Below are 13,701 nucleotides of genomic sequence, written 5' to 3' on the forward strand. Positions count from 1 at the left end.
CAACAATTCAATTAAAAAACAATCAAAACCAACTATATAGTTCAATTTGAAATAATTCTGAGCAAAACAATTCATAAAATTAACTGGTAAGAACTCCATTCTGGGAAAAATTCATGAATGGAGTAATTCGTTCATGAGGTAGTTTTTATGGTTTACTTTAGTTGTGATTATTCAGCACGAAAACCTTGTTAAAAAATAACTCTTTCCTTATAAAACTATTCTAAGAATTCATTTCAATTGATCCAACATCATTCCCAAGTCTTACAGAGTATCTTATCATGTAAAATATACACATTACTCACGAAATGACATATTCTACTTACATTCATAATTGTGAATAACAATCTCAAGTAAAGTAGGAGAATCTTATTATTTAAACTCTAAATAATCTAATAATTGATATATAAATTCTTCAACAATCCTAGACGTGACGGATATTTCTCAAATAACTCAAGATAAAAACAGTGACAATAATCACAGTTGCTTTTACTGATACTAATTCAACAGTAAAATCTAGATCATAGCCTAATACGGATTATGACAAAAACGAGTATCTCAAGTTAAGAAGACTTTCTTTGATATAAATAATTAGAAAGTAGCAATAAAACATGATGCAAAGAGTAGTATTAAATTTACAAGATGGCCCATTTCACGTTGTCATAGATTGTTTGAGAAAAATCTCAAGTTTAGCAGAAAGTTATAATATTGCGCAAGATATTGCGAGAGTTCTTTGTTTCTCACAGTTGGGATCACTGCTCTTTTGATAGCATTACGTTAATCAACGTAAGTAGATCCATAAAAAAAAATGTCAGTTTACACATAAAGAAGACATAAAAAGATGTGTTTCATTGTAATGCTTGAGGACGTTTTTACACTAGGCTTTCTCTCTGACACCAGAATACATATTCTATGGTGATAATTACAGCAATTTGAGCAAAGAAAGAGTCTTGAAAATTCTAGGATGTTTAAACATGAGAAGAAAGCGTTTCAATTTTTAAAATTATACTTTGGTCCATACTTAATTCACGAGACATATCCAAATTATCATCATTATCATCAGCATGATCATCACCATCATCATCAACATCAGCATCAAAACATTGTTTTATCAGTAGAAAACAAAAAGGACAAATCTTACTTACAACCGGTATTGAAAGAACCTAAAGTAATTGATAAATATCACTCACGTTTGCAATAATTATCATCATACTTTAATAAAAGTTGTAAATAACAAGATGATAAGAAAAACGTGCCAAACGTGTTATTGCTGCACGATGTGCGCAGGCTGCGAGCGCTCACGTGCGCCGAGTATCAGGCTAGCATATAGTGTTAGCGAATCTCAAGAGTTTAAGTACTGACAAAGCGAGAAGGATTGAGGGATTAAAGAAAGATAGTGATTCATAAATTGTAGAATACGCGCGCGCGTTTAAACTACTTGACCACTGACTCTCTTTGCGCCGGCGTGAAATGAAATGCAATGATATACGCTAGATAATACAACTAGCAAATGATGTTGTAACAGTTTTATGTCGCGCTTTGCGCACTTAACTAACAACAATACCGTAGATTATTCATCCCAATGATGTTCTATTAAGAATTTAAAATATGCATATAATACAATAATCAAGTTAATTACATTTATAAAAGTGTAATTATCACGCTAATAGTATCTACTTCACGGTCTAAGAGATGATGTTAAATAACGGGTTCAATTTCAATGAAGGTCTTAACCGAAAAATTATTTAAATAAGCAACGCAATATAATTGGCTGCTTTTTATTCTCAGTTATTCTTTTATAGCTATTTTATTGTTATATGAACATAATAATTCTATAGAATTATCTATTGAATTTCAACATAATCACATGGAGCACATTTAATTATAATTTACATCTTATTGAAACCGTGCTTTTTTTCTTTTAATTATAATAATTATTTGTTGATGTTTGAGTCAACAGTTGTTTTAAAATTTTAATATATGTATGTAGAAGAATATGTATGACAAAAAAAAATGAAAAACAATTAGACATTCTACTTAACAACCATCATAATGACTAGTATTCAGATCTAATCAGTTGACCTAATTTCATGACAATCACTGTTCTTCCAGGCGCAATATAATGAAACCAAGCAGAACTTGAGAATTACACTGGCTTTACTATCTAATTGACCACAACCTGGCTAATTAATCAACATCCCGAATGGCTTCGGGGTTCTACCTAGTTTTTCCTCAGCGAAAGTACCGCACTATCATTTTGCAATACGTCAAATTATTATATTGATGCATGAATTAAGGCGTGGCTATCATCAACCACTTGAACATCATCCGGATGCTGAGGGTAGGAATTATGCCAACAACTGACTCTTGTTGGTGCATTACGAAATGATCTCGAAGGTACTCAAGTCAGTGGAGTTTCACTTTGAACCATCGAGGAAAGTACGCTTTAAAGTTGATCTCTGGAATTTTCTGTGCGTGCTGATCTGCATCGTGTCTCCCTGTCTCGCTAGGAATCATCCACCGCAATTCCTCATAAATGGCCAGACCGAGATTGTCGTCAGACTTCGAGAAGGTCCAGAAACACCAGTTGGTGAGTATTTCTTTTTTTTTTGGACTTTAATTAAATAATTGAGCTTCAGTTATTTATTGATGTAAATTTTTGATTGGATGGAAAGCAATTTTATTTTATTGCATCATATTGATTTTTTTCTTTGAGTAACTTGATAGTTTAATAAGCAAGTTGTACGAGAAATCAATCAAAAATATTAACTAACAATAAAAATTGGTTCTATAAATAAAAAATCTTAATTCAATAATATCAGTAATCGAATGGAATAAAATTTTTTCCAAGTAAGAAGATCAATGTTCGTAAATTCTAGTGGTAGTAATTAAGGTAGTACGATAACGTTGAGTACCTTATTATCAGTTTGAAATATTTACTTCATTTATTGACCAAAAAAAATTGGTTTTTTCTCAGGAAGTTTAATTTACAAGCTCAAAGGAATTGACCCAGACGGTGATGATTTGACATTCGGAGTGAAAGATCAACTTGGTTCTGATGTTATTCGTGTCGAGAACTTTGGTCGCCAAGAAGCCAACGTATACCTAAACAAATTACTTGACCGTGAGGTATGTAAACACTTAATAAACAAAATTCCTTAGATTGTTGGACCATCAAACCCTAAGATGCTACTGTGGCTAGATAAGGATATTCGCATTAACTTAGTGATTATCTTAGCTAACTTCAATTACCCACGCGAGGAGGTTCCGTGTTTCTTGGGAGAACGTAGCGTAACATAAAAGAGACCAATCTCTTCAGAATCTTCTTCCTCAAGGCATCGTGACCGTCACGCTCAGCTTGACGCTTTGCTCGCCGCAAATCGAATCGCCTGAGCGACGATCCAACGTCGTAATAACATTGTCAAGTATATTAAAGTGAAACTCGAATGAAAACTATCAACCATCCAAGTGAAAAGACTAAAGTGCCGCGTTTCCGGATGGTTTTCTCGAATCGGTCCAATGAACATTTGTGCTTATATTCTTCTATTAAGACATTCATATAATGACTAATGATGTTTATAAACATTTTAGACCAAAGATGAGTACGCATTAGTGTTGACATTGACCGATGGCAAGTTGGGAGATGGAAACTTTATTACTCAAAGTCTTCTCTTACTTGTGGATGACATTAATGATAATGCTCCTGTCTTTCGTTCTCATCCTACAACCTTGACAATAAGAGAAGACTCGGGACCTGGTATTTTAACAACGGTCGAAGCTACTGACGCTGATGAAGGTGCTCATGGTCAAGTGGTCTACCAGCTGCAAGAACTTGACGGAGATAATGATGTATTCTCCATCTCTACTGTCAATGGAAAAGGTGTTGTTCGACTTGTTGGCAAGTTAGATTATGAAAAAAAATACCTCTACCAATTAAGAATTCTCGCGGTTGATCGTGCGATCAATGGAAAGGTAAATGAATAGTAATTTTCCTATCAACAAATCATTTATAAAGACATGCAATGATTTTTTTTTATATCTTAGGTAAATACTGGCACTTCAGCAATCTTGGTAAAGATTCAGGATGTTGAAGATCAACCACCAGAGTTCATTGCCATGACTCCAGTTGCTAAAATTAGCGAAAATGCTAAAATAGGAACTTCCGTACTTCAAGGTTAGTTGAACACTATATTTTTAGACAATTGCTTTTTTTCACTCATCGATGAGTGAGTAATTTCCTTATACGTTTTTACAGTTCGAGCAATAGACGGTGATAAAGGAATCAACAATCGAGTATCGTACAGCATCACCGAAGGACCTAGACATCTTTTTGACATTGATTCTCATACAGGATTGGTTTTCACTCGATCTCAGCTGGATAGAGAAGCAGATGACAATAGTGAAGGAGCATTTGTTCTAGAAATAACTGTTAAAGAAATATCAAAAAAAGTGCCAACACCTTCAGTCACGACTGAGGTCACTATCATTCTTACAGATGTCAATGATGAAACTCCCAGGTTTCGAAATGATCGTTACATAGCTGAAATTAACGAAAATGCTCCAAAAAATACTCCAGTCAATTTCATTGGTGATGCATTTCCAGAAGTTTACGATCATGATTTAGGAACTAATGGAACCTTTCAAATGTTCATCAACGGTGATGGAGAAATATTTGAAATCACACCATCACGTGGTATCAATGAAGCTCCATTTCTCATTCGTGTGAAAGAATCATCAGAGTTAGACTTTGAACGTCGATCAGTGATAAATTTTACGATAGTTGCCAAAGAACTGGTTCCTTTTCAACCAAAATTTAGTGTAGTGCCAGTGACAGTTTATATCAAAGATCAGAATGATAATTATCCAGAGTTTACAATGCCTATCTATGAAGTTAACATACCAGAGAATTGTCCTGTCGGAACGACAGTCGCGTGGGTGCAAGCATCGGATGATGACAGTGGTAACTATGGTACTCGTGGCATTAGATATACTAATTTAGGTGGAAGCATAGCTTACGCTTTGAAGTTAAACTCAACAACCGGTATCATTACCGTGAAGGATACTGGACTTGGTTTCGACCGCGAGTTAGTAGCCCGACATTATCTCACGGTAGAAGCTCGTGATGACCTTGGAAAAGGAAACCGCAATTCCGTCCAGCTTGTGGTTAATATTGATGATGTTAATGACAACCCTCCTGTATTTCTTCAGACTAAATATGAAGCTGTTTTATTGGAAAACAAAAAAACATTTGAATCACCAGTTATCGTCGAAGCCTTTGATATCGATCTCAATACAACGAGAAACTCTGAAATTGTTTATTCTTTAGCTCCCAGTGAATTCTCTCGTAATTTTACAATTGATCCAAAGCGAGGTATTGTCACCCCTGTAGGTGGTATGGACTATGAAGCCTTACCAATGATCCCTGGTCATCGTGAAACGTCAATTCGTCCTTTAAAATTAACTATTCGAGCTCGAGATAAAGGAACACCAAGTCTGAGTTCAGAAGCACCATTGATAGTTTATTTAAAAGATTTGAATGACAATGAACCAATGTTTGAACGAGCTTTATATCAGAAAAATATTCCAGAAGATTTACCTGGTGGTACGAATATTCTTCAAGTAAAAGCATGGGATAAAGATTTATCTTCACCAAACAATAAGCTAGTATATAGAATCCAACATGGTGCTGGAGATAAATTTGTTATTAGTCCAGAGAATGGAATAATTAAAGTGGCACCAGGTTCTAATCTAGATCCTGATTTAACATCTCCCAAAACAACCAAGTATGTTTTAACAGTAGTAGCCATTGATAGTGGTACAGAAATTCAAAGATCTGCCGAGGTTTTAGTAAATATTTCAATTGTTGATGTGAATAACAAACCACCGGTATTTATTGATCCTGGTACGGTTGCTATTAGAGAAAACACCCAAGTTGGTGCATATGTACACCGAGTTGTAGCCAACGATCCAGACATTGCGCCTGTTTTGCGGTATAGAATCGATCCTAATTCATCAGAGGCTCGCAATGAGGAAGGCACTTTAATTAAAGTTCAAGAATATGACTATTTAACAGCTTTTGAACTCAATGCACTCGATGGTTTATTGAGAGTAATCAAACTTTTAGATCGTGAAAGAGTTGAAACAATAAAATTAGGTCTTGTCGTTGAAGATCTTGGAGCTGTTCGGGGAACACAGACAGCTTCAGCGATATTAAATGTTATAATAGAAGATGAAAATGATAATAATCCACGATTCAGACGTCCATTTTATCGAAGATCAGTCACGGAAAATAGTAAGAATGGAGTTCATATTGTCAGCGTTGTTGCTGACGATGCTGACAAAAATCGAACAATTACTTATTCAATGGAAAGCCCGAGAGAAATTGCAGACCTCGTTCATTTAGATCCGGATACCGGTGAAATAGTTGTAGCAAATAAAATCGATAGAGAACAATACTCCTGGTTAAATTTAACAATTCGTGCAACTGATTCAGGTATTCCACCAAGATCTAGTTTGTCAGAAGTTTATGTACAAGTTTTAGATGAAAATGATAACAATCCTTACTTCATAACTGACATTAATAATATCACAGTGCCCGAAAATATTAAAGTAGGCACTGAAGTGGTACGAATTGAAGCTAAAGATCCTGATAGTGGTGATTATGGAAAGATAACATATCTTTTAGATCGAATGTCTTCACAGGAAAAATTTATAATACATCCAGAAACAGGAGCTATAAGTGTTGCAAATAAACTTGATTGGAAAATAAAAAATAGTTATTTATTAATCATTGAAGCTTGGGATAATTATCATTTTGGGTATTCAACTGGAGAATCACGTAATGCATTCAAACAAGTCGAAGTAATTATAGGAGACGTAAATGATAATGGTCCAAAACTAGAAGTACCGCAGGAGTGTGTTACTATATCAGAGTTTCATGACATGAGAGATGCAGTAGCTGTAATTAAAGCAACTGATGCTGATGACCCATCAACTCCTAATGGTCGAGTAATGTTTAGAATTCTTACGGGTAATGAAATGGGTTTGTTTATGCTAGAGCAAACTGATTATTGGACTGCAAAAATAAAAGCAGTTAAATCATTAAGAGGAAGATTTGGAAATTATTCGCTACATCTGGAAGCTCGTGATCTTGGATCTCCTGTTAATGAAGATAATAAATATCTCAATATTTGCGTATTAGACTATAACGATAATCCTCCAGTATTTTTAAGTCCTCAACATAACACAACAATACGAGTTCCTGAAAATATTACCGTTGGATCAACAATAATTCAAGTTGAAGCTAAAGATGCTGATACAGGATTAAATGGAGATGTGCATTATCGATTGAAGCAAGACCTTACTGGTCACTGGAGAAGCTTTCATATTGATGATAAAACAGGTGTTGTTACCTTGAAACAACCGTTGGATCGAGAGACTCAGAAGATGTATGAAGTGAGTAGATGATTATCATTTTACTTCATTTTCAATGAATGATAACAAAAAAATAATTAATGATTTACAATAAATAATTATCATATATATTTTTTTATAGATAAGAATTGAAGCTTTTGATCTTGGAACTCCAACTCCACTTAGTTCAGATCTGGATTTAATCATCTATGTTAAAAATGTCAACGACTACGAACCACAATTCTTAGTAGACATATTTACAGTTACATTTACAGAAGAAAAACCACCAAAAGCTGAAGAAATTTCTCTACCTGAGACTGTTGATAGAGATGAAGTAGATGATCTAGATGATCCACCCACTCAAGTTTGTTATTTTATCATAGGAGGTAATGATGATGGCTACTTTACCCTTGATATCTTCAGCCACAAACTAACTGTAAGTCCAGGATAAAGATTTTTCCTCTGTTTAATTACATATTCACGCAATCAACATTTATCTAATTGCTAATTATCCCTTGACAGACTGCCAAGAAACTAGATAGAGAGACACAGGAAGAGCATTTACTACTTGTCAAAGCAACTGAAGATTGCTCTTCAGCTCCAGCTAATCAAAGCTTCTTTGATGAAAACGACGATACCCTTTTAAAAGTTGTAATTACTGTAAAAGACATCAATGATCATTCACCAAAGTTTGTTAGCAAAGTTTTCACTGGAGGGGTAACTACAGAAGCAGATTTTGGAACTCAAGTTATTCATGTAAAGGTAATGAATAAATGATTAAACAAAATTTCATTTAATTAAAAAAAAATTGACTTGATGATAATTCTGATAATCTTGCTAGGCTATTGACCCGGATGCTGGAGACAATGCAGCTGTAAGTTATTATCAAGTAGGCAAAGTTCACATGACGTTGACAGAAGGTCTTGATGACATGAACATCCAGCCATTCCTCGTTGATAGACTAACTGGCGCAGTTACTTTGAACTTTGACCCTCAACCACGGATGAAAGGCTACTTCGATTTCATGGTTCTCGCTAACGACACAGATGGTCTTCATGATACAGCACGAGTATTCATTTACTTACTTCGAGAAGATCAAAGAGTTCGATTTGTACTTAGACAACATCCACCCGAGATTCGAAACAGGATTGACAATTTTCGAGAGTGAGTATTGAACTTGATGTATTTCTAAGAAAAACCAATTAATTTATTATTTAAAAAATTTTAGAATTCTTGGGAATGTCACAGGAGCAATAGTAAACGTAGATGAATATAAAGTTCATGAGAATCAAGATGGTTCAGTTGATCGAACGAGGACAGATCTTTATCTACACCTAGTAAATCGTCATGATAATTCAATCCTTGATGTGTCTCAAGTTCTCGAGTTAGTCGATCGAAATATTGAAAAACTAGATACATTATTTAAAGACTTCAACGTACTTGATACTCAGCCTGCAGAATCACAACCAATAGTTCAATATGAACAAGCAGCCACAACATTTTGGCTCTTAGTATTAACCGTTTTTCTCGGTGCATTATTAATATTATGTATTGCTCTTTGTTTATCACAACGAGCTTCTTTCCAACGACAATTGAAGGCTGCCAATGCATCACCTTTTGGAACAACAGACTCTGAATTTATGCGAGGTCCTGGAAGAGTTCCCAATACTAATAAACATAGCGTTGAAGGATCAAATCCTATTTGGATGCATGCTTATGAAAATGAGTGGTTTAAAAGTGATGAGTCATTCAGTCATAGATCAGATCGTGATTCGTTAGATGAAAATGCATTGAATAATGAAGAAATGAATGAAGCAAACTCTGGAGAAAGAGCTACGAATGAAAATATTTATTACACTCAACCAAATCCTACATCAATTTCTAGGTAATTATCAATTACAAGTGAAAAAAATAATAGTTAAATTATCGATGAATTCTAATCACAAATATTCTTTTCAGTGTGGAAAGTATTGCTGATAACCAAAATGGATTCTGCAGAGAATCTCCCATCTATCAACATCACAACCCAGTTCTCAACAACCCCTTAAGTAAAAAAGTCGAAACAACAGAATTATAAACTTCAACCTTACTAATTCAAACAAGTATCATTGTAAATAATTAAACATTTTTTAATCTATTATTTATATTCATAGAAATATATTTTGAGATGCCACAGATGATTTATCGATAGTAAGACATCATTAAACTTACAATACACTATGATTTATTTATAGTAGTAAAAAAGTAATAGAGTAATAATAGAAGAGCATATAAAAATGTCAAAAACAAGTTGATTTAAATCATATGATGATTAACTTGAGAATTGTGTGAGAAAAATTTTGTACATATGATTTTTATATAAATCTTTACATAAAAATAAAAGTGTCTACATAAAGTATATCTAGAGCATTTGTCGTATATAGGGAGAATCGATATAGATGATTTATTCTAGAGAGTGCAATGTCGCGCATTTAAATGCAACGCACACGCAAGACCAAAATAGGTCATTTACACATGTTTATAATTTTTATTAAATTATACTATAAATTTAGAATTCAAAAAGCCAAGAAAAAACCACATCTTCGATACAACTTTAAGTTATTATTTTAATGATGAAGAAAAAAAAATTATAAAACAACCAACTATGTAGTCAAAATTGCAATGAATAATGGAGAAATAATTGAACATAAAAAAAATTATTTAAAATATTTAATTCACGTTTAAAACATGAACTCTAGTCGCGATTGGTCAGTTACACGCCAGTGGTTTGTATTGAATTTTCTATTCAAATTTAATACATCAAATTTCTTGAACGATTCTTCAATATTATTAACACGCAACAAGCTAATCAACATTTTATAAATTTTATATTTAAAAGTTGTATAAATTAATCTAATTAAATTTTCATCTAGACTCAGTGAATCTCTTTAATATTCATTGAACTATTATTCCGACTGATTTTGATTGATACTAAAATTAGAAAAGTCTTTTTATCGAAATTAATTTGAATAAATGAAAGAATTAGAGATCGAAAAAATAAAATAAAAAAAAAACCTCTTCGTTATTCTCTTATCGTCTTTGTAGACATCACGTTTGCGTGCAACCATATGGTAATTTGGAGGAACTAAGAACCGTCGGTCAGTCTCGAATCTCATTCCCCTACAACTTACAAGGCAAGTGACCCAACCTCGCCTCCAAGCAAATATTCTAGACGATAAACTAGTCTAACGTATTCCGTAGTGTTTCCAAGCATTTTGCAACTTATTATTCCCCGTTCTTACACTACTTATTTCACGCTCTTTTAATTTCAAGTAAATTTAACAAAGAAAAACAGTTTTCCATTCACTGATTCACAATCATTGATAAATGTTCATAAAAACTAATGCAAACTCATTAACCAATTTTTCTCAACTATTTTTTACAGTTGTAAAATTTTTATTGCACTATTTTTTAAGACTTGTATATTATTGCAGTACTTCCGGTTAAAGCTATAAAAGCTGCATTGAAAAACGCACCCCTTACTAAATGACAAGGCCAAAGGTTGATTGCTTTTTTCAATGCTGTATAGATCTTTATTATTAAACTAACTCCTCTACATACAAATCACGCAACTACCTCTCACACTTAAACATCCCTTCTAGCAATTGGGGTTCTTCGTATACATATAAAAAGATATAATCCACAAAATTATCAAGTCTGAGTCATCGCACTTAAATTATGTCGTACGCAGTTTATTACAAGTCTTATATAAAGCTCCCTGTTTCATTGATTTTCGATCATATTTCATTATTAACTCTACATAAAGATTTTCGATTTATAATAATAACAATAAAGCTAATAATTATTTTTCCATTGAAATTATCACTGCGTGACGAATTGAAGTATTTCCATCATTAAATCCATTAAAGCTTTTTTTTTAATTGATTAAAATCATCATATAAAAGTAAGTATTAAAATCTTTGTCGTGATTTAATCTAAAGTACAAATAATAATATTGAAAGACATTTACTTGAAAGAAAAAAAAGTTGGCGAATAAAAAAAAGTGCTAAAGAGAGAAAAACTTTGTCACGCAGTGTTATTAACACTACCATTTGAACATCATTGTGCTTATTATTTTTTTTTCTTCATTCTTAAAATTCATAAATTAAATTTTTTATTTAATTACCAACCAATCGTTTATTTATATCTAAAAAAAGAAAAAAATACTTTTCTTTTGTTAATTAACTTTAAAAAAAAAAACGTTTGTCGTAAACATACACAAATGTTGCAATCTAGAATGCATGCTTATAGCATTTGATCTTACATTGGATAATATGCATCGTAAAACATGAATATATAGGTCAACTGCAAGTTGTTTTACATAGTTATATATCAGACTGAATGGTCAGTAAGAAGAAAAATGTTATACTCTACATTAATTTACAAACTGAAAATAAATTTTTCCACGTTTTTCAATGAATTTTTAGCGAATATTTACTATTTTTTTTTTTTAGTGACTTATTCAAGTGTGATAACAAGAAAAATGGTTGAAAAGTCATTGAAGATATTTTCCCACTTTCATTTGATCACTGGTTAACCAGTAACTAAGAACAAACCGCCCTACGATAGTAAATTGTTGATATAAGGGTGGTTAACCACTATTATTTATCCCTTCTACCATTACCCCAAGTACCGTGACGTTACGTCCACGTGACGACGCCCGGCGTCAGCATCGAGGGGTGACCAACTTGAACACTGCGACAACCCCTTCACATGCCTTGGCGCGTTCTTTGCGGCCACGTGCAACCTATTTCTCTCAACACTTGAGACTAAAACAATCATTTGTATTTTTTTAACCAAACTGTTAACAATGTTTTTATCTGCTAATACATCAGTTGACTACTTTTTACGCAGTCTTTTCATCACAAATATACCGAAATACTCCATTGATTAGAATAGTGGTTTTTAAACATTCAGAAAAATATGAAGTTAAATTAACTGTGAATTTAAAAAGTGCATTTTATATCAAGAAGTTGTTAAAATTATTATTAAAAATTTTTTCTCTAATAAATATAGTAATAATTTAATTAATGAAATTAATTAATAATGTTGGTGCTTTTTTAAACAGACATGCCAGGATCATGTCTGATCAAATAACATACTTTTAAATGGATACAAACAGGTGAGTAGGAGAATTTTTTTTGTTGATAAATTCATACAGAAAGTTGGCTTAAATAGAATAGACTTTCTCTATACCATGATGACATTTCAGTTAAAATACCGAATCATTTTTATCAATTTACATATCCACAGACAGATAATAAAACAAATAACAATAGATCTATCAACTGACACTAATGTTCGTCTGACAATAAATGAATCTTGAAATTCCAATTTCACATGAACTAACATAATGGACTTGTGCAAATAAGAATTTTTTGTGTGAAAGCTTTTATCGTTATTAAACGAATTAAAACGAACAATAAATGATTGATAGATTAATCCATTTACTGTTGTAAGATTAAGTAAAGGAGGTCATAAGTATTGTTAAAAGGAAGTGTTTGAGAAAAAACAATTTTGCTACCTACTGAAAATAATGTTTACCTAAGACAGTTGGCGCGAATGATTCGATAAACAAAGATCAAGAGCATCTGACCTGATTTTCAAGAAATTTTAGTGTATACTTACAACTGTAGTCACGCACCAATTGTAGTCAAGCACACGTGGGATGTCCCAAGGTTTTGATGATCAGTGCTACCAAGTTTCTCCTGTTGCATATAAAAAAGGACAACATTCATTATTTAGTTCAAAATTAACTTTGATTAATCTTATTGATCTAATTTAACCCTGAAATAAAAATTTTTGTTTTTATGACTCAATAACTTCCAGTTCCGGCTAGGGTACTTTCCCGTGACTTTACTTGAGATAAGACGATACAGGTCAGATTGGTTTATATAATGAATAGTCTTAATGTGATTCGTTGATTATAAAATCGATGTGGAGTATTTTATCACCTTAGACAATCACTTGTGCTTTTTTTCTTATAAATCATTGTCTACTTTTTTTTTAAAGAAATACTATTATTCACAACTGTCATCAATATTTTAATCTATTATTAAATAATAATAATGAAATGTTCATCCACACTGACTCATTGTCAAATCGACTGATAAGCAACAGAAAAAATCTAAAATCAAAAGAAAATCTTGGTGACAAGTAAAACATACATTGTAATTTATTCATGTAGACTCTTTTAAGTGGAATAAAAACATTAATCATTATTCTTATTAAAGTGAAAACAATATTTGAATA

General features: G+C 32.5%; 2 protein-coding genes across 2 annotated transcripts in view; one reads left to right on the forward strand and one right to left on the reverse strand.

Moving 5' to 3' along the window:
- LOC118073177 (tensin-1-like) overlaps window positions 1–13,157 on the reverse strand; it is a 156,009-nt gene extending 142,852 nt beyond the window's left edge. Inside the window, exon 1 of the mRNA XM_035093513.1 lies at window positions 13,078–13,157. The gene's annotated coding sequence lies outside the window, so the exon portion shown is untranslated. The remainder of the gene's footprint in view (window positions 1–13,077) is intronic.
- LOC118073307 (uncharacterized) overlaps window positions 1–13,701 on the forward strand; it is a 30,241-nt gene that overhangs the window by 2,422 nt on the left and 14,118 nt on the right. Inside the window, exons 2-10 of the mRNA XM_035093722.1 lie at window positions 2,110–2,587; window positions 2,975–3,126; window positions 3,589–3,969; window positions 4,042–4,171; window positions 4,253–7,452; window positions 7,553–7,846; window positions 7,933–8,172; window positions 8,252–8,574; window positions 8,639–9,295. Coding sequence (XP_034949613.1) covers window positions 2,383–2,587; window positions 2,975–3,126; window positions 3,589–3,969; window positions 4,042–4,171; window positions 4,253–7,452; window positions 7,553–7,846; window positions 7,933–8,172; window positions 8,252–8,574; window positions 8,639–9,295 — 5,582 coding nt within the window. The 5' untranslated portion in view covers window positions 2,110–2,382. The remainder of the gene's footprint in view (window positions 1–2,109; window positions 2,588–2,974; window positions 3,127–3,588; window positions 3,970–4,041; window positions 4,172–4,252; window positions 7,453–7,552; window positions 7,847–7,932; window positions 8,173–8,251; window positions 8,575–8,638; window positions 9,296–13,701) is intronic.

This window comes from Chelonus insularis, unplaced genomic scaffold (assembly GCF_013357705.1).
Source record: "Chelonus insularis isolate UGA/USDA-ARS -01 unplaced genomic scaffold, ASM1335770v1 scaffold_277_pilon, whole genome shotgun sequence".
NCBI classification, from domain to species: Eukaryota; Metazoa; Arthropoda; class Insecta; order Hymenoptera; family Braconidae; genus Chelonus; species Chelonus insularis.